The 21,423-nt window shown below is 33.5% G+C and overlaps 1 protein-coding gene across 6 annotated transcripts in view; it reads right to left on the bottom strand.

Annotated features, from left to right (window-relative positions):
* Positions 1-21,423, bottom strand: part of MIA2 (MIA SH3 domain ER export factor 2) — an 89,968-nt gene that overhangs the window by 19,025 nt on the left and 49,520 nt on the right. For all 6 annotated transcript variants that reach the window (XM_079906372.1, XM_079906373.1, XM_079906374.1 and 3 more), the window contains 10 exons: positions 21,171-21,217; positions 20,231-20,321; positions 17,489-17,627; positions 13,457-13,558; positions 12,438-12,498; positions 11,833-11,868; positions 8,100-8,167; positions 6,790-6,872; positions 5,003-5,131; positions 1,634-1,792 (listed from right to left, as the gene is read on the bottom strand). In XM_079906372.1, coding sequence (XP_079762498.1) covers positions 1,634-1,792; positions 5,003-5,131; positions 6,790-6,872; positions 8,100-8,167; positions 11,833-11,868; positions 12,438-12,498; positions 13,457-13,558; positions 17,489-17,627; positions 20,231-20,321; positions 21,171-21,217 — 915 coding nt within the window. The remainder of the gene's footprint in view (positions 1-1,633; positions 1,793-5,002; positions 5,132-6,789; positions 6,873-8,099; positions 8,168-11,832; positions 11,869-12,437; positions 12,499-13,456; positions 13,559-17,488; positions 17,628-20,230; positions 20,322-21,170; positions 21,218-21,423) is intronic.

Raw genomic sequence — 21,423 nt, forward strand, 5'->3', positions numbered from 1 at the left:
GAGCATGTGACAGGGACTCTTGGTACTGACAGCTTGTAAATTCTCAAAAGGAATGTCCTCTACAAAGATATACAGAAATATGATATCCAACAAAATCCTGAAATCAAGTTCCTTAAGAAAGGGGCTGTAGTTTATTAATCTTTATTTTTATCACAGCTAAACTTTAAAATGAAAGTTACTCAAGAAAAAGTCCTTGAAAAAAGGATGTTCTATGCCACCTGCTAACAGATTCTTAAGTTTTTAAGTCACAGCATATATATTTCTAAATATAAAAACAATGAGAAAAAATATTCAGCTTTCTGTGAATTATTGGGGTATTCATTCATTCAACAAATATTTACTGGGCAAGTACTACAGGTCCAGCATTGTTCTAGGTGCTGGAGATACAGCAGTGAACTAAAGTGACACAAATCTCTGTCTTTATGAAGCTGATATTCGAGTGATATCAAGCCGAGGAAAGTGATATCAAACCAAAGGAGGTACCACTTCATAGAACATACACACTATCAAAGCAAAGGCTAATTCTTGCAATTAAAGGTTTTTTTATCACAGTATTCTTACCTCCAACTCCTCAGGAAGCAATCTGAACTAGTATATTTTTTTAATTGTAACTAATTTATACAAAGCAGGCATAGTTCATTTTACATAACATGTCTGTCCGTGAAACACTATGCATAAATAAAAGTTTAGCAAGCTGAATAATTTAAAATACATCCCTTGAGAAAGTAGGGGAGATTTTAGTTCTATCAGGAGAACAGCAGTTATTGCCTTACTTCAGGATGTTCTGCTGTGAGTCTTCTGGTAAATATATTTATTTTGGCAATTAATCTAAGATATACTGTTCAAGGTAAAAAGACAATTACAGGCTTCCCTGGTGGCGCAGTGGTTGACAATCTGCCTGTCTACACAGGGGACATGGGTTCGAGCCCTGGTCTGGGAAGATCCCACATGCCGCGGAGCAACTAGGCCCGTGAGCCACAACTACTGAGCCTGCGCGTCTGGAGCTCGTGCTCCACACAAGAGAGGCCATGACAGTGAAAGGCCCGTGCACCGCGGTGAAGAGTGGCCCCCGCTCGCCGCAACTAGAGAAAGCCCTCGCACAGAAACGAAGACCCAACACAGCCAAAAATAAATAAATAAAATTAAAAAAAAAAAGACAATTACAAGAAGGTGAATAGTATAACTGCACAGAAGTGATGAAGGAATTGGTATACCTAGGTTTATGAATGCATACCAAAAAGGAACTCCCTAAAAGATATAAAACTAAATTCTGGGAAGGGCATGCTTAAGATGATGAGGGGGATTTTTTTCACTTTCCTAATTATACATTTCTCCATTGTTTGGATTTTCTAACATAAATATAAACATGTATCACTTCTATGAGCAACAAAAACAATAAAGACATTCCATGGGGCGGCGGGGGGGCGGGGGGGGTGCAGAGAGGACAGCCTTCTGTGATGTGAACAATTATCCCTAATTATTCTATTTGGAAATGTGTGTATTGTTGTTTTCTAATATATATCATGGCTTTTCTTAAGACAGGGCACACACGTTCTCTTCTTTTCTTCCATTCCTGTATGTTGCACATACTGCTTGCCTTTCAAATAAACATACTAACATACTCTTTCCATACCTGATGGAGGAATCATCATCCTACGATCTTGTTCCCAGGGAGGTGAAAGGGACCCAGTGTCAGATGATGCTCTATGAGGATCAGTTAACCTATCAGAGCTTGATTCTCCTCTTTCATTGGTAATCTGATGGTCCAGAGGATTCCCTGGGCCTCTTGAGCCTAATTAAAGAAGAAAAATACAACTATGTTTTATCTAAAAAAGTATTACAAGATCCACCATCAAATAAAATCCAGACCTTTTTAAAACGGAAAAACAATCAGATTCCAACAAAGTTTCCCTAAGACACATTAAACTGTAACTCTATCCTACCAAAGCCATTTCTAAGACAAAAAGGAAAAAATAATTGTCATGTACATAAGCAAACACTTGCCTATAAAATATTTCTAAATGTTATCACCATCATTATTTACACATAAAATCAGTGGTTAAATTGAAAATTATAACCACTAAGTCTGAAAAATAAGGGTAGAAAGTAAATTGCAAAGCAAGAGATGTCTATACCAGATATAATAATTACAAAATCAGGTTTTTGTTGCTTAAACTAATATGCCAATAGTCAAAAAGCACATGATGCCTTTAAAACAGTCATCTTAGAGGCTAATATACCTATTTCAATATTTCTGAAATGACTCGAAGTTTTTTTTTTTTTTTTTTTTTTTTTGCGGTACGCGGGCCTCTCACTGTTGTGGCCTCTCCCGCTGCAGAGCACAGGCTCCGGACGCACAAGCTCAGCGGCCATGGCTCACGGGCCCAACCGTTCTGCAGCATGTGGGATCCTCCCGGACCGGGGCACGAACCCGTGTCCCCTGCATAGGCAGGCGGATTCTCAACCACTGCACCACCAGGGAAGCCCTCGAAGTATTTTTTTAGAAATACTTTTAGAAATGTACTCAGATTAACTTAAGAGCCACTCAAAAAATTGGATCTTAATGTTGTAACATGACTCTCTACTTCTGCCCCAAAATGATTTTAACCAGTCTGATTACAAACTTTATATCTGCCAAATAAATTTGGCTTTAAATGGCTTCTAGCAATTTCTAAATATCAAATTCACCTTCAAAGACAGCTCACAACTCTGAAGGCGAGTCTAAAACAAGAGTTTCAAAAACAACAGCACTGTCGAAATAAACAGTTTGAACAAGGTAACACTCATTTGGATAAGAAAAACTGACATGCTAACATTTATAAAGAAGGAGAATCATTTTAAAGTTCCTTTCCTATGATCACAGAAAGAATGGTACCTCAATTAATAACCCATATTCAATTAAAATGAAAAATATTAAAAAATTTTTAACATTAAATAACAAAATAAATTAATACTTCATCTGTCATTGAGGGGGCAATGAGTTCAAAAAACAGTTTTAAAAAAATTGTTTTAATAGAAATCTTTCTACAATGCTTCCCACATTTCAGTACCTCCTTTAAAAGAAGAGACTAAAGCAGAAACTAACACACCACTGTAAAGCAATTATATTCCAATAAAGATGTAAAAAATAAATAAAATATAAATCTTAAAAAAAAAAAGAGACTAAAACTAATATGACCTTTTCATGGTAACTTGTACAAGTAAGTATAACCATTTTTTTTTAATATGTAGTAATCTTTAAAATTGTCCTATCTACTCCCTTTTGTAGAGTCAGGAGGCCAACTGACTTTTATATCAGAACGTCAACTTTTCCTTAGTCCTTCTAGCATGTTCATCTTTCTAATCAGTTCATTAGAAGAAAAAGGCTGGGAAAGCAGAAAATTAAATCAATGAGACATGTGCGAGAGTCCATTAGGCTGTTTGTCTAGAGTGAAGGACAGATCTTTAAAGGAGACATTCAAAGGCTTTCTCCTGATTGTTTACTTCCAGAGAACAAAGTACAGGCCAAGTGACTACCAGGTGAAAAACTGCAAACATGAAAACCCTAAAGGTTAAGATTTTTCATTCAGTCCAAAAGTTACATACAATTTACTCTAAAAAGAAATTATTTTCCTATACTCAACCTTATTCAAACATCTATCTCATCCAAACTTTCAAAAAAAAAAATGATAACAAGAGGAAGGAAAGGAAAGGTCATTCTTCTCTGGTGGGTCACAGAAACTTTTAGTTCAAAACAACTCTTTTTAAGACCTGCTGATAACTTACCTAAAACTTCTGTAGCTTTTCTAATGAATAGTAAAACACACTTGCAAATGCTAACCACACTGTATCTTGAAAGTAATTTAAAAAGAAAGGAAAGTAATTTAAATAGGAGAGGAGAAATCAAAGGTAATTTTTACTGTTATTCCAAATATTCAGTTGACTACAAGCAATCCTTGACTTATGTCATTCAACTTCCAGTGATTCACATTTGCAGTTTTGCCAATTATATACCCTTATTTCTAGGGCACTGTTTTTCAGACTGCTGGCTACAACCCATTGTGGTACATGAAATTAACTTAATCTTAACTAGCATTCTTTTTTAATGAAATGGAATAGAACTGAATAGAAAATACCAGAAAGCATCAAAAATAGTAAGGGTAGTGCTATTTCATGTGACTGGTTTCAATTACATTTATGTTGGTGTGTATAATATGACATGATATAAACACAGATTTGGTGCTAAAAACCTAAGACTCTTGATTTTGGAATACATAGGTTTGAATTTTGCTACAACTCAAGGGAAAATTTTAAAGTAACTTGACAAAGTAAACAAAATATAGTTGAGAGATCAAAAGAGTAAAACTCCAGATATACAGGTAACATCAGGGTAAGCGCTGATGAGGTAAATGCAGAAAGATCAATAGCTAATGCTTGAAGTGGCTCTGGAAATTCTCAAAAACACATAAGAAGGTAACAAAGCAGACAATTTGGGGTCAGTTTCTCAAAGTATTAACAAATGATTTAGGTCTCTTTTAGGTTCCCATCAAAACTCTGCCTTCAAGAGAGCACTTCTGAATTCCTTGTTTTTTGTTTTTTTTTAAAAAAAAAGGATCTTTCACTTGTTGATTTTCTACCATGAAAAAGATCATGATAATAAGGTAAAAAAGATTTTTAAAATTCTATATTCCAATAATGTTTCATTAAAATTCAATTTTATGTATCCTTTATAAAGTGATATATAGTATAATACAGTTTTTAAGAAGTTAAAATATGATTTTAAAAGATATATATCAAGTCCTTGAACAAAATGTAATCCATTATAACAGTGTTTCTAAGGGAAAAATATATTCAAATTAGATGTCACAGAGCTCCTTTTCCAAACAAAAGTAACCCAGAATAAGTGCAAGGAATGCCTGTATTTTGCAAAGGTTTATTTTAAAGATCATTTTAAAGATAAGTTGAGATGAAAATATAAAGTAAGGAAGAAATCTAGAGTAATAAAGATGTTTAAACAATATACCTCTTCCTCCTCCCCCTGGAAGCAAAGGTGAGAGTCTGAGTGGACCCTCCAACAAAGTTGGAGGGGAGAGAAAAGCTCTCATTTCAGGTGAAGGTCGACCCAATGGTGAGGGACCATATGGGGAATGCTCTGGAATAATTAAAACAGCATATTTAAATTCATAGTTTCAATTACCTACACTACAGATTAGAATCCCATTTCAACAATTACCTTCGGGTCATTCTATTGCCAATTTAAGTTTAATCCCTGTCTTAAATACTAACCATGCCTTGGGTTTTGCTGATATGGGATAGAATTAAATATTGAACCCTCTGTTTTTAAAGTCTATCTACCAAATGGACACTTCAGTCAATAAAAACATCATCTCCTTGGTAACTAATACACTTGAATAACCATACAATATTAAGCAAAGGACATCATATTTTACAGTAGTAAGAGGACTTCAGGGGCATGAAGTTTGTTTGGTTTTGTTTTGTTTTTAATGGCAGTATGTTTCCAGATATTTAAGCTGGTGAAGGTTGTAACATGGAAGGGCTCTGTTTAAATCAGGGCCAGTCCCAGATAGGCTGTGTTGGGCCATGAATTACTTGAGAAAAGCTCACATTTTGAAAAGTAGGAAAAAAAAACCCACAAAATACTCTGAAACATCAGGAATTACTTTTGATTCATCACCAGTGAAAATTCAGTTTACATAAAATAATTCATTAAATAAATCACTTTATCTATAAACCATATAACCAAGAAGAGCCTTATCATTTTACAAACTTCACCATTCTCAAATAATGGTTATACTTTCAAAGATCAAAAATCAACAACATCAAAAAACAAACAAACTTAAATGCCACCAAAGTAACACTTTTCCAAACATGTTAAATTTTATTATGTAGCTTATATAATATTCAAATATAGTTACAACAAAAGATCAAAGCATTATTTACCCTGAGACTTTTTTGCTTTAGATTCAGATAAAAATTCCTTCTGAATAATTCCCCCCACTCCAGATTTTGTTCCTATTTGAAATCCATAACAATCTTCTATTTTTTAATGTAGAAATACTTTCATTTTAATGAAACTGGACTCTCAAAAGTGATTTTTATAACTTTTCAACAGTTATTAAAAGGGGAATCTACCTATATAAAAATAAGTTTGTTTTCACTGCCCTAGAAGCTTAATTCCCATTCAACCAAAATTATTTGGAAAAATTTTAACTATTTGGAATAGTATGAGATCATAAAGATGCTAACTCATTAATGAATGGACAGAAATATTAAATACATCTTCTAAAGAACTGTTTCTTTTAGGGATAATTAAAGCAATCAAAACTCATATTATTAAGGTTTTCCCAACTTTTTAATGAATACTTTTAAATAATTTAAAACCAGTTGTTTTAATTCTTATTTTTATAATTCAAGCAAATTCCAAAGAATAGTTAATATATAAACAGTCACAATGCTATTCCATTTAAGCAATCCTTATTCATTCTCCAAAAAAATAACTAATGAGTACCTTACTATGTACAAAGCACTTTGCTTCTCAAGGAGCTCAAGGTACTAAACATACTTTATCTTACCAAATGCCACTGAGAAAAGGAGGCAGCCATTATTTACATTATTGTGAGAGAACAAAACTCAGAAAATTGGGAGACCATGAGAGAACTCAGATTAGAACCTTAGCTCCAAAATCTAAAATATTTATTAGCAGTGTTAATTCACACTAATATAAACTATATATGCAATATGTATAAAAATATATGCATTTTAAATGAGGGATTAAAAAAAAAAAACTACCTCTGCCAAATGCTGTATTTGGAACATCAAGTGCGTAAGGATCTTTTTCTAAAAGTTCAAATTTAAACTCTGTTTCAGTTAACCTGCAAATAAAGAACAAACATCTCTAAGTTACTCATCCAAGAAAAGCACCCACATTTCAAGAAACTGCCACTATTAAGTACAAGCTACTCTTCACTATCTCAATATCTACATGAGAGAAACAGATCCTTTAAAATTATTCTGACCAAAATACCTTTCCATATCCCCCACTATTTATTTTGGGGTAACAGGTTCCTTTTTGCCTAGTAATAGTGATGTTTTGTTGAGGCTTGGAATTGTTTTGTTTCTTCAAAAACAGAGTATAAAGAGTATTATATCACAGAATCCAAATTTTAGAAGGATCTTGAAGGGTCCTCCAAGGTCAACCAGTTCAAGTCTATTATTTTACAACTAAGGAAAGTGAAGCTAGCAGTTTAAATGATTTATGCAAAATGAAAGTACCAGGATTAAAACACAGGGCTCCCAGCTCTGAGTCCCATATGCTTTCCATTATGTTATCCATATGATTCCAATCATAACATAAAATTGGAATCTGATTAACTCATCCTACTATTTTACTCCTAAATTTTTTTATCTGAAAAATATGACATTTTAAAAGAATCTTATTTCTAGTTCTTGACCATCAGATCTGAAATGAAACATTTAATCATTCAGTTTTCATTTGTGAGTAGAAAAGACAAGAAGACTAAAATTAATACTGGATAATGTTAATAGTACATTCTGTCAAGAAATTATAACACTATGGGAAGACTTTCACAATCTTCATAGAAATGTGTTTACTCTTCCCTTCGACTGTACACTGTACCCTTTTATCCTCCTATTCATTTTGTTATTGTAAAGCAATGCCACCCAATGCAATAAAACCAGGGAAAAAGAGAAATAATAAACATTCTATCCACTTATTTATTAAAAGATGCTAATACTCTGAGAGGTACTATATCAGAGAGATTCATCCTGTCTATCTCCATCTCTGGTAATCTCCTGCTACCTACACTGGTTTAAAAAAAAAAAATTTTTTTTAAGTTACTTTTTACAAAAGAATCTGTGAAAAGTTTCCTTCTGTTAGAGTAACCTCTCCAAGACAAGTGTTTCAAACAAAAATCTAGTAACTCCTAGTAAAACTAATAGATACTTTACCACTAGATACGTTGGGTTCACTGAAAGCTTTCTTGTTTATCCTTATAAAAGTATTAACTAATTACTAAAATGACAACTAAGAATAAAAGTCATAACTAAAGTTTTTAAAGTATTCCCACTAAGATACTTACTTTTGTCTGTTGTGAGCATTTTCTTTCCTTAAATCATTGAGGTTTCTTTCAGTAGTTCGAGCTGCCAACTTAAGGAAAATAATATATCTTTAAAAACATTTATGAAAACTTAAAATGAAAGATAAGCATATATAAATATCTCAATAATGGCATACAAATATCCCAGTCACTTAAGTAACTAAGTATCCATTTCAGTAAACTCAATGTAAAAAAATTCTAATTCAGAAAATTATTTTAAAAGGGAATGAGTTTCATATAACCAGAAGACATGAGCCTAAGGCTGCAGTTTAATCATGTACTTGCAAGAAATGCTTTTAGCTAGATGTGAAGTCAAGGATTAGCATTATTTGGTGCTGTAAATATCCAAATAAAATGACAAGAGCAATGTAACAGGACCCAAGCTTAGGAATTGAGACTCAGGATCATTATGCATGGCCGCATTGGCTATGGAAACAAAGTAACCGTCTCTGGAAAGAAATCACTATAATTCTGTGAACCTATAAAGGTCTAAAACAGTTTCAGAGCTGGTAAAGGCCATTTTTTTAAATGGCTGAATATAATCAAAGCATGCTGTGTGTTTATTAAGTACACAGCACTGTATAGATACATGCCTTTAGTCTTTTACATTTGCTTAGAGACACTTACATTTAATAAAAATCAGAGTATATATGTTTTAGAAAAAAAAGCTTACACTTACACCAAGAACATGCAATATACCCAAATAGTTGTGGGCAAAATTAAGCTTGTATAGAATACTGCATGTTTCCCAGTTATTCTGTGAACTCTCCAGATTACAAGCAACAGGGTGTGGAACATCAGACCTGCCAGATTAATGCAATCCACTAGAGCAAATGTAACGATCACAAAAAGGTAGATAAATTAACTCAGTCTGTAACTTTTTACAAGTAAAAAGAACTATATTATCAAATGTGTTCACTTAAAATGGTGAACTGCACCTGAGAATTGACTTTAACTGGGCAAATATTCACCAAAAATGTAGCTTAACCACATTTTAGCACTCAATATCAAAAAGATTCCATGTGTAAATCTTTTTCTGATATATAATTATATAATCAATTTTGTACTAACAAAAAAGAATACTACACCATAACAATTTTAGTTAACAAAATGCCAATTCATTTCACTTTTAATAATGCAGAACTAAAATCATTTCTAAATGTTGTCTATAGTGTAACATATTTACTATTCAGCATATGGCAAAAAAAATGCATAGTTAAGTCAAAAGTAAGTTCTACTCTGATTATAGTATCGTATATATTAAAGATATACCTACAACAGAGAAATATAAAAATAAACTGATGGCAATGATTCATACTTGAAAAGTTTATACCCAAAGGTTAGCAAAAACTGTAATTACAGTGAATAACTGCACTGTATTCCAAAACATTTGTATTCAGATATTAAATATTTACAATATGCAAAAAAGATTCTATTAGGAACAGGTGTTATGGAAAACGAAACAGTCCCTATAAGCTTAAATCTGTGGTAAGGACAAATATAAATGACCATAGTACCTGCCACGGGATACAAAAAAGCAAAGTACTATGACAGTTTGAAGGAAGAAAAGATTAAATCTAACAGGATGGAGCAAAGAAATGCTCAATAGAGAAAGTAACATCTGAAATTATGAAATTATTTATAACAGTAAAATAGTGGAAACAAACTAAAAGTTTATAAAATGAGAAAGGTTTATATAAATTATAAAACATTCATAAAAAATATCTGTGATACATTAAGAAAGCAGGGTATAAAACGTTAATATATGATTTTGTTTTCTTAAACATATATATGTGCTTTATGTCTAAATGTATCAAAAAAGTATGGAATAAATTAAAGTAATACTGCTGATTACTTCTTTGTACTTTTCTACATGGTATGAACTTTTGTTCAATAAGTATATATTATTTTTATAAAATCTGAAAAATATCTTTTCAATTTGAGACATGAAGGGCATATTTTCTGCATGTTTTAATTTAAAGTCAATGTCATTATTTACTAAACAAGAGATTCAATGTATTGAAAAGAAAAAGTACAAGACTTATGAATCTGAAAGGTCAATTTTTCAATTTCCAATCTTCCCTCTCTAATCATGTGACCTTGGGCTATTTCCTCACCAGTAAGACCTGAATAATAATACCTATTTTACAGAGTTACAGTGTGGATTGAATGAGTAATATATGTAAAATGCCTTTAAGTGCAGTGCCTAGAACATAGGAGATATTAATAAACATCAGTTCCTCTCCATGTTGAAAAAGTAATTTGCATCTGAGTATTTAGAAACTGGTGAGAGGGCTTCCCCGGTGGCGCAGTGGCTGAGAATCTGCCAATGCAGGGGACACGGGTTCGATCCCTGGTCCGGGAAGATCCCACATGCCACAGAGCAACTAAGCTCGTGTGCCACAACTACTGAGCCTGTGCTCTAGAGCCCGTGAGCCACAACTACTGAGCCTGCATGCCGCAACTATTGAAGCCCATGCGCCTAGAGCCCGTGCTCCACAATGAGAGAAGCCACTGCAATGAGAAGCCTGCGTACCGCAATGAAGAGCAGCCCCCGCTCGCCGCAACTAGAGAAAGCCTGTGTGCAGCAATGAAGACCCAACACAGCCAAAAATAAATAAATAAAATTTTAAAAAAAAAGGTGAGGAGTGGTGAAGAAGACTAAATTCATTTCCAAGCCCAGCTTATTAATTCAAAAACAAATCTTCACTTGACCACTCAATACAGAAGCATACAAAAATCTCAAAATTGGGAAGGACCTTTATATTCAACACATATAATCTCTCACTGTAAGTTGAAATCTCCATTCCAAGAAACATCCATGCCTAAAAACAAAAATACTTTCCAAGCTTCAGTATAACAACAGTGATAATTTAACAGTTAATATCTACTGAGTGCTTACTATATGTCAGGTACCTGGCTAACAGAATTATCTTATTTAACCATCACAATAACTCTATGAAATAGGTACTAATGATATCTCTGTCTTTAGGTAAGGAAACTGGTGGTAGATGATAGAGTCAGAATATCAACCAAGACAGGTTGACTCCAGACCCCATATTCACCCACTGTGCAAACTGCTTCCCCTTGAAGACTGCAAGGGACAAGTCTTCCAAAGGCCAGCTATTAACAATAGTTCTTCATTTTAGAGGGATCATCCTGATCACTAGCCAAAATCTACATGCTTATCACTTCCTCATACAGTTCCTCTGGAGCACTGACATGTCATTTCTCATGATGGTCTTTTTCTTAATGTGTAACAAGTAATTCAACAATGAGAATCAGATACCTGAATTGTATAATTTTTAGAATTAGGAGGGGCTCTAGATTATCACTTAGTACAGTCCCATTGTTTTACAGATGAGTAAACAGGCCCAGAGAATTTTAAGTAATTTGTCCACAAGTAATTAGTTGACAATCCAGTGCCTGAAACAAGTCCATGAACACTACCTCACCTCCCCCAAAGAGTATAAGCTCCTTGCAAAGAAGCAATGTGCTGAAAGCGGAGAAGGAAAGGTCAGATTTTGTGAATAACTGTATCATAACAAAGTATGTTCATAAGGAACATAATTTCACTACTGGTGAAATTAAAAGAAACTGATTTCTTTAAACACCACCTTTTTTCTCAGTTTTAAAAGTGTACTTTTTACACTGCTCATTTAAATTAGGAAAAAGAACAATTTGATGAAAAAGCCTAAGAAAATTTAATACTTACCCAATTATCATGTGCTTTTTTCTCATGAGAAATAATCTGAAAAAGAAAGTCATTAAAATAGTACTGACAACAATTTTTTTCAGTAAAAAACATTCACACCTACCACTATGATTTAGTACGCAACTCATAAACTCAAAAATAACTCAAGCATCTCTAAAAAGTCAGCAACTAACATTTTAAAGCAAATTTTCATATACATATGATCTACTCTATTATACTTTTAAACAAAAACTGAATGTAAAGACAACTAAAATTTTTGTCTAGTAACATTTCTATTTTACACAATTATCAACTACAATAGGAGGTGCCAATTAAGAGACAACTAGCCAGACTAAACAAAGGCCCCAATGCTGATATATGTTTATTTATTTATGCAACCCAAATTCCCAAATCAGCATCAGTTCACATGGCAACTTTAAACAATATCTTTGGTTCCAGAATCTCTGCCTACCTAGAAATGTTCCACAGCCATGTGCAAAACCTTAAGAGAGTAACTATACTCCTGCATCAAAACAGATACCAATTCAAACAAATCACAACTGTTTTAAGTCACTCACACACACAAACACACACACACGCACACACACATGCACGCACATACCTACCTGTCCTTGATAAGAATGAATGGTTCTCTCCAATTCTTCTTCTAGATCTTTGGCTCGCTTTCTATAAAGAACAAATAATCATTCTACTATTAACATATACTAAGAAATTATAGAACACACTATCTCTACTGAAAATATTAATTAAAACACCTAGAGTGCTTTGTTTCATGTAACTCTAGAACTCCACATGTTAATCACCTTTATGAGGTTCTAAAGTATATTTTTTCCTGATATAATTTCAACATTAATTAAGCTTTAGGAGTACTACTACTTGGGTTTACCTAAATCAAGATCATGAAAAGATTAGATGGTATACTGGCTTATTTTTATTTTTAAGAAGCATAGTATTGGGAGATTTATTCAGACTTCATATAATCTTAATAGAACTCTAGGAAATTAATGATCTATAAGAAATAAATTGTTATTTATTACCTTTATAAGACTAAAAAGACAATTCCTTCTTTTGGATAAAATTCAAGCTTACTCTTCCCAATGTAAAATGAAGTATCACAACTATTTGGAATACTGTTGAATCTTGCCACTTATTTTCTCTGGGTTTTTATTATATCTACTATTTTACCTTAGCTCAGTGAGGATTGAGCTAAGGTAAAAACCAGACTTACGGTCTTATAAACACTTCTTCATAACTTTAATTAAGGCTTACTCTCCTTTTGATGGCATACTTCTCAAATTGATTAACATTATATACATTCTTCCCCATGTGAACCAAAGAGGAAAGACCTTAAAATTAATCACATTCATAAAGTTCTTAACATTAACATAAAATAGGATCGCTCATATTCAACTCCAACTAATGTGAGAGATTTAAAATCGCACACACTGAAAGTGCGATTCCTTTCTATATTTTCTGTGTAATTGCATAATAGCAAGACATCTAAGGGAAAAATAATGAATCAAAAATATGTGGGGTTTTTTTGGTTGCTTTATTATTTTTTCTGGTATTGGGCTTTTGGATACTCTTCCCACCTCAAAAGAAAGGGGTAAAATATATTCAATACCTATAGGTCTCCAGCTCTTCAGCTGCATGGCTGATCTTTTCATCTGCTTTGGAAAGTTTCTCCTCTTTCTCTAACCGGTAGTTTTCCTCTGCTGTTAACTTCCTTAAAACAAAAAGTGTTTTATTTCTTTTACTATATGTCATAAAATAATCAATAATCAATTACTGCTTCCCATTTTACTGATTTTACTGATACTGCAAATATCAGTAAGAACATCACATGCAAGAAAAAAATGTACCTGAGTGTGGAATTTAACATTATAAACTCAAATTGTAAAGCACCTTGTCTAATACAGTACTAGTAATACAGAAGTTTCAAGAATTTTCTATAAGAATTTATCACAGAAATAAGATTATCAAAGGTAAATATTAATAAAAATATTATGACTCTATATTATTTACCAAGCTTTCTAGTATAAAGTATTACATTTATTAGACAAGAAGTCACCAACTAATGAACTATGTTTCAAAAATTTTTAAATTGATTGTTAGTTGTTAAAATAGTGATTGGGCTTCCAGGCCAGGACACACGCACATGCACACACACACACACACACACACACAAATGAACCCAAAGTAAATAAAATTTAGTGTCCAACTTACTACTTCTACTTAACCATAATAGCTAATTTAATGAGCCCTTGAGCATGTGCCAGAAACTCTTCTTTCACCTCTATATATATTATCTTATTTAATTATCACAATAGCTCTACAAGAAGGGTACTGTTGGGCTTCCCTGGTGGCGCAGTGGTTGAGAGTCCACCTGCCGATGCAGGGGACACGGGTTCGTGCCCCGGTCTGGGAAGATCCCACATGCCACGGAGCGGCTGGGCCCGTGAGCCATGGCCACTGAGCCTGCGCGTCCGGGGCCTGTGCTCCGCAACAGGAGAGGCCACAACAGTGAGAGGCCCACGTACCGCAAAAAAAAAAAAAAAAAAAAGAAGGGTACTGTTTACAAAAAGAAAAATGAAACCCAGAGAAACTAAATAACTAGACCAAGGCATACAGTCAGCAGTTAATGACTCCATTATACTACATCACCCATGTTGTTTCACACGTTATCATTAATAACACTGGTCCCTCAAGATATACTTGTTGAAGGCCACCGGAAAACATATTTGGAGTCCTACCTATGCATGCCTCACCTTTTTCAAGAGCTTTGGGGAAGAACATGACAAACCACTGAAGAAATTCTACATGTCAACAATAAATGTTTTATATTCCACACACTACATTACCTATTGCTTAGGAAGCACTCCCCAACTCAATCCTAACCTAAAAAGAAGGACTCATTCCTAGGTTTACTGACAGAAACCATGAGGCTACCCTCATGGTAGCTCTTCCATTTTGTCAAGTTTATTTCTCTTTTATGCCTGGAGCAGTCCCCAGTGGCCAGAAGTCCATGATGAATAGAAAGGTTGTAAATTCTGAACTGAATCCAAAGCATGATTGAAGTACACAGCTTGGTAGTCAAAGAGCCTAACAAATCACCTAGCATCCTGATGTCAGTGGAGTTTTAATATTCTCTACCAGTTTCCGAACACATACAATAGAATCTCGTTATTCCCGCTAGTTATGGTCTATAAAGTCACCACAAATCCTAAATTAGCAAATACTGCTCCTAGGGGAAATACAGGGTTAGATTCCTATGAGCTCTGATCACAGCACTTTTATCATTAATACATAACCCTGTTGTATGTGTTTCTGGTTAAAGACACCTTATTTAATATATACTGCTGATTCATAACAAGGAACTCATGGCCCACAGCATTATAACTCATGCCTGAACAAAGTTTATCTGCACATGTATTTTCTCTAGAAGGCGCACCCCTGCCTTCCTGCACTTAGCAACGCTAGACAGCACTTCAGTACTACACTTGGGGACCATTTTAAACAGCTAAATCACCAAAAAAATAAAAAATTAAGATGTGGCCCTAAATAAAGAACACTTGTTTACAGAATGAGAGCTGAAACGAGAAGGCACAGTTCTTGTTCGACATCAACTGGGAACATGCACACTGGGCAATTCAAATTTTCTGCCATTCTGTGCAAGTTTGCAAATGACCACTAAAGCTTTGCAAGTATTGATTTTTTTTAAAGATATTTTAATATACATGTTTATTTATATTTATTTATTTTTGGCTGTGCTGGGTCTTCATTGCTGCGCGTGGGCTTTCTCTAGTTGCGGCGAGTGGGAGCTACTCTTTTGTTGTGGTGCGTGGGCTTCTCACTGCGGTGGCTTCTCTTGTTGCAGAGCATGGGCTCTAGGCGTGTAGGCTTCAGTAGATGCAGCAAGCGGGCTCAGCAGTTGTGGCTCGCGGGCTCTAGAGCGCAGGCTCAGTAGTTGTGACGCACGGGCATAGTTGCTCCACGGGATATGGGATCTTCCCGGCCCAGGGCTTGAACCCGTGTGTCCTGCACTGGCAGGAGGATTCTAACCGCTGCGCCACCAGGGAAGTCCCACTAGTATTGATTTGGGGTTACAAATAAATTTTCACAAGTAGGTGAATTTACAAATACAGAATCCTCGAATAATGAGGATCAACTCTAAAAACTTGCATTAAGTTATAAAGAGGCTTGAAAGTCTGTTACATTTTATTTCCTTTAATGATGAAAAACATGTGATATAGTAGTATTTGAAAATCTGGTGTCTCCAGATAGATATCTCAAGGGTCTTCTGTGTATCTATGCATTCAAGCATCAGCATACATACACATACACACACACACACACACACACACACACACACACACAAACACAATCTTTCACTACAATATATAAAAGCACTAAACATATTTATTCATATATTTAACAAATACTTATTGAATAACTACCATGTGCATAGTTTCAGGCACTGGGAATACAGAAGAGAAGAGAATGAAGTAATTATCTCATGGAGTTTACATTTAATGTGGGGAAGATTAAAAAAAAAAGATAATCAATCATCAGAGGATAATGAAGAAAAATAAAGCAAGATACAAGATAAGGGGATAGGAAGGGGCAGGTATTATTTTAGTTACAGTAGCCAGGGAAAGATTCTTTGAGGTAACATTTGAACCTAGACTCAAGTGAAATGAAGGATTGAACCTAACACAGGGGAATAACCACTCCAGGCAGAAGGAACAAGTGCAAAAGGCCCTGAGCTACAGGTGTGCTTGGCATGCTAAAGATCATCAAAAAGGCCAGCATGGCTGGAAGATAGTGAGGGAAAAAGAAAATGAATAAGCTAAAATTAAAGAGGTAGCAACAGGCCAGATCTTATAGGGTCTTGGAGGCCATGATAAAAGCTGTGGATTAAATTCTGAGTGTGATGTGCAGGCACTTGGAATTTCCAAGCAAGAGAGTGACAATACCCATAATTTATGTTTTAGAGGGCTATGCTACTGAAAACACATGCAGGAAGTTAAGAGTGGAAAGATGGAGACCACTCATGAGGCTACTGCAATAAACCAGGTACTAACAGATGATGGCTGGGATCAGAATAGCAGTGTGGAAGGTGGTAGAAAGTGGTCAGATTCAAGACATAGGAAAGCTGACAGAATCTGATAATTGACTGAATGAAAGAGAGAAGGCAAGGATGGCTTAAGCACCTGCTCTGAACAATTCAGCAAATAACACTGCCTTTTACTGAGACAAGGAACACTGGGCTGCAGCAATTTACACAGGGGAGAGGAATCAGTTTTATATATATCCGAGATGGAATTAATGGATACTTCAGTTAGTAAGATGTCCACCCAGATTCCCAGACCTAGCTTGCAATATTGGGAAGTTTAATTAGCAATAATTTGCTGACTACTTATTAGAAGTTAAAGAGGATTTTGTGAACCAGCCTGGAAAGTCTACTATCATTTATATTTTCTTCCTTGAAGAAAAATGTGTCAAAATCAAATAACTTTCTTAAAAATAAATTGATGAAAAGCAACCCAGTCATAAATTGAGAACTGTGAATAATCACATAAGCCGCATGCATATGCAACATTTTTAAGCTACTTTACTTCCCACTCAGTGGAGTTACCAACATAATTTTTATTACCTGTGAAGTGTCATTTCATTTTCTTGATACAGTTCAGTCATTACTTTAAGTTTCTGCTGAAGCTTTTGAGTCTCACTTTCAAACTCTGTATTTTCTGACTGTAAAGATGCTTGTTCAGTCTGGAGATTTTTAATACACTCTACAGAAAAAGTTTTTAAATCACAGTTAAAGGAGCAAATATTCTAAGTTGCACAGTAACATTTCATAAAAATAAAGATTACCAAAAGTAATTAATAAACTAAATTCTTTGCAACAGAAAATTTATAAGGTATTTTGCTCACCTAAATACCTTTTAACATTTTAAAGAGCTATATAAATTATTATAAATTTTTTTATTATTTAAAGATTTACTTTAAAAACAAATTTCCTAAAACCTTCAATATTCTAATTCTAGCATCTAATTTTCAGTTTAGGAGACAAAAGCCACTAAAATTCTCAAAGTTTTGGTGATGACGGTTTTGAAGGCAAATATTTTTGTTCAATATTTTCCATGAAACTACTTCCACATGATGAATAATGCATGTTTTTTATCTAGTAAAAACTTTATCCATTAATACTTAACTTCAACCCAGCCTCTTTTTAAGCCAAAATTTTGATATGTGTTATAAATCAAGCCAGAAATTTGGATCTTCTGATAACAAATGCTCTAAAGTCTTGCTAGTTTAAACCATATCAAGACTGGAAAGAAAAATACCAATTTTAGCTTTGTTTCAACCTAAAAGAATTACCTATAGAACTAAAATTAACAATTCTAATTAATTATGAATATTTTATAATTAGTGCAACCACTGTTTTTAAAACCTTATTACTCTTCCAACATAACTTAACTCCTCTAAGACTGAGGTGATATCTCCCCAAAAGTGTGTATGAATCACCACTATACCATATATCTTAAAACAAGGCAAAACACTCTGCCTAAAGAGGACAGTTTCAAAATCATACTAACAAGCATTAAAATTTTATTTACATGTAATAGTATATAATTATTCTAAAACATCTATTAATTAAAGGTACACACCAAAATGATAGTTTAAGTAAATACCTTAACATTGAATGATTAAATGTGCAAGAAATTGTTCACATCTGTCTTTCCACAGAAATTTTTAAATCTGTATCAGTTAAAAAGTCTGTTGAGCTACGCTTTAAGCCATTGCCACTGTTAAGTCTTAACAATTCTTAACAAGCCACTGTTAAGTCATTTAACTGAAATTAATGTTGGATATTATCTCTATTAAAATTGGATCATCCCTACTTTTTTTAAAAAAATTAAACCAACAGTTAAATCTTCATTATATTTTTGTACTTCTACCTTAACTATTTTGTTTCAAATCCTCTGTATCTTAAAAGAGGACTGTAAATGATTACTGAAAAAGGCAAGATCAGAGGAGAAACAGTTTAGAAGAAAACTTTCCTGTTATGAATAGAAGATCAATTATAGAAATTTATCTTTCATGACCCATTAAAAAAAAGAAAGATTTGGAAGAAGCATACAAACACAAAGTCTCCAAATACTACTTTTAGAAAATAATAATTTGCCAAGAAATTTTATTAAGTGATGGGGTAACTGGTGAGCAAATTCCTTGCTTTTCTAGCACTTACTACAGTTCCTCACTGAGAGCCTGTTAATGTACTAAAATATGGCTTCCTGGAAAGCAGGCTCCATATCTTTTCCTCCTGTAAATCTCCCATGGCTTTTAGCACTATGCTTTACATATAGCAAAACGTTATTTTTAAGTTAATATTAATGTTTTTCAAAATCCAAAAATAATCCAACTACCAGTATCGTGTGAATAGGACAATGATAATTTTTTAAATAATCTGTATCTCTGGTGGTTCAACCTTTTCAAAAAGTGTCTTATTATAAATACAGTTCATTTATTTTAGAAATTATTGAAAATACAGATAAGTACAAAGAAAACAGAAATCTGTCCCATATTCAAAGAGAATCATGGTTGACATTTGAGAATGTCCTTCCATTATTTTTTTATGCTAACAGTTACAGTGATTTTTTTTTTTTTTTTTTACAAAATGGAATGTTACTTATATCAACTTTAAAAAATTTCAAACATAACTAACTGCATTTGTTTACTTTAGGGAAAAAACACTATCAGCAAAATAAATAAAAATCTTTTCAATAAAAAAAAACTTCAGTTCTACAGGTCTAACATCATTCCTGTATGTGCTAATACAGTATGCATGTACATTAAAGGAAAAAACTATTCTGTAAAAAGTTCTGTAAAATACAGTAGTACCACTACTAAAAATCAATTTTGCAGTCAACAAAGATTTTTTTTTAACATCTTTATTGGAGTATAACTGCTTTACAATGTTGATAGTTTCTGCTGTATAACAAAGTGAATCATCTATACGTATATATATATCCCCATATCCCCTCTCTCTTGCACCTCCCTCCCACCCTCCCTATCCCACCCCTCTATTAACATTTTTAATTTGCTACTTTTTAACAACTAAAACCATACCATGCGTATGACACTGAAATTCAAAGGTAAGTAGTTTACATGTTTTTTAAAATAATGCCATTAATTTTATATAAATATGGAGAAAATGATATGGCTTTACCAACAACAATAAAACCTCATGACTAACTTTTCAGATAACCGACAAAAGTAAAAGTAAAAAAAAAAATCAAATTGTATCTCCCCATAATTGATTCAATTAATGTACCATTCTCTATAAGATGTATTTATTTAGAAAAACTTTTTAAGTATGTAGATTACCTACCTGTAAGCTCTTCTTTTGTTTTATCAGCTTCGGATAATTGAGTGTAAATTTGGTTTCTTTCTCCTTCTAGGGTTTTTAAAGAAGCTCTTAACTTCAAAGAATGGGAGAAGGAGAAGGAAGAAAAGCAACATTAATCAATTATACCAAAAAAACAAAAAAATCTCAATACACCATCCCAATCCCTTGAAGCTCTTTTACACTCTGATGAAATTATTGCCTAGACTACACAAACCAACAATGTAGCTTCCATCCTGGAAAGTTAGCAAAGTCATCAATAGCTGTAAATCTCCAAAAAGGAACAGAGAAGATCAGTGACAGATGCTTGAATAGTGGCTATCTGCTTTCAGCACGTAAGATTTTTTTTCGTTTTTTGTATTTTTGTGTTTTTTTTTCCCCCTGCAGTAGAAGCTTTGGAGTCTTAATGACTGGACCGCCAGGGAAGTCCCAGCACATAAGTGTTGATTAAAGCAGCCTTCAAACTACATTACCAAGACTTCACATAGATCAATAAAGATCAGGATACCACTACTAGGATGAAAAAGGTTAGGGATAAACCACAAGAAAATGAATCTAATACCTACTTCTCAAAATAAGATATTAGGCAATAGAGGATCAGAAAATACTGAGACCAGAGGATGAAGAATGCACAAAGAGGGAAGTATGGGAGAATATATAGTAAACATTCTTAATATATTCCTTATCCAAAGAAATGAGTGTATACCTTGAAAAATTTTATGATAAATTCTAAAAATTAACAATATGAATTTTATAATAACAATAGTTACTATAAAAAAGAAAAAAGCAATTGAAGAAAATTCTGATCACTTCTAAAAATTCTATCACTTCATGGTAACTATAAAATGGACTTTTAAAAGTTACTAGGACATATGGATGTTTATTTCTTTGTCTATATTCTTTACATTTCTGTAGTAATGCAAACCTTAGCAGCATGAATCAGTTTCTTCAAAGCTCCTTTTGGTTGATTATCTATAGTGAAAAACAAAAACATAATAATAAATTGAGAAAACAGTGCAATGCCACAACAGACATTCCAATGATTTTATTAGTTCACTCAACTAGAGCTTTATAATCCCTCTTCTTGCTACAATAAAGAATTTAATATAAGGCAGAACAGCCTCGAACCTGCTCCCAGGAAGCTAAACTAAAAAAGCACTGGAAGTACCATAGTATCA

The sequence above is a fragment of the Stenella coeruleoalba genome (genome assembly GCF_951394435.1).
Source record: "Stenella coeruleoalba genome assembly, chromosome: 2".
In the NCBI taxonomy this organism is placed as follows: domain Eukaryota; kingdom Metazoa; phylum Chordata; class Mammalia; order Artiodactyla; family Delphinidae; genus Stenella; species Stenella coeruleoalba.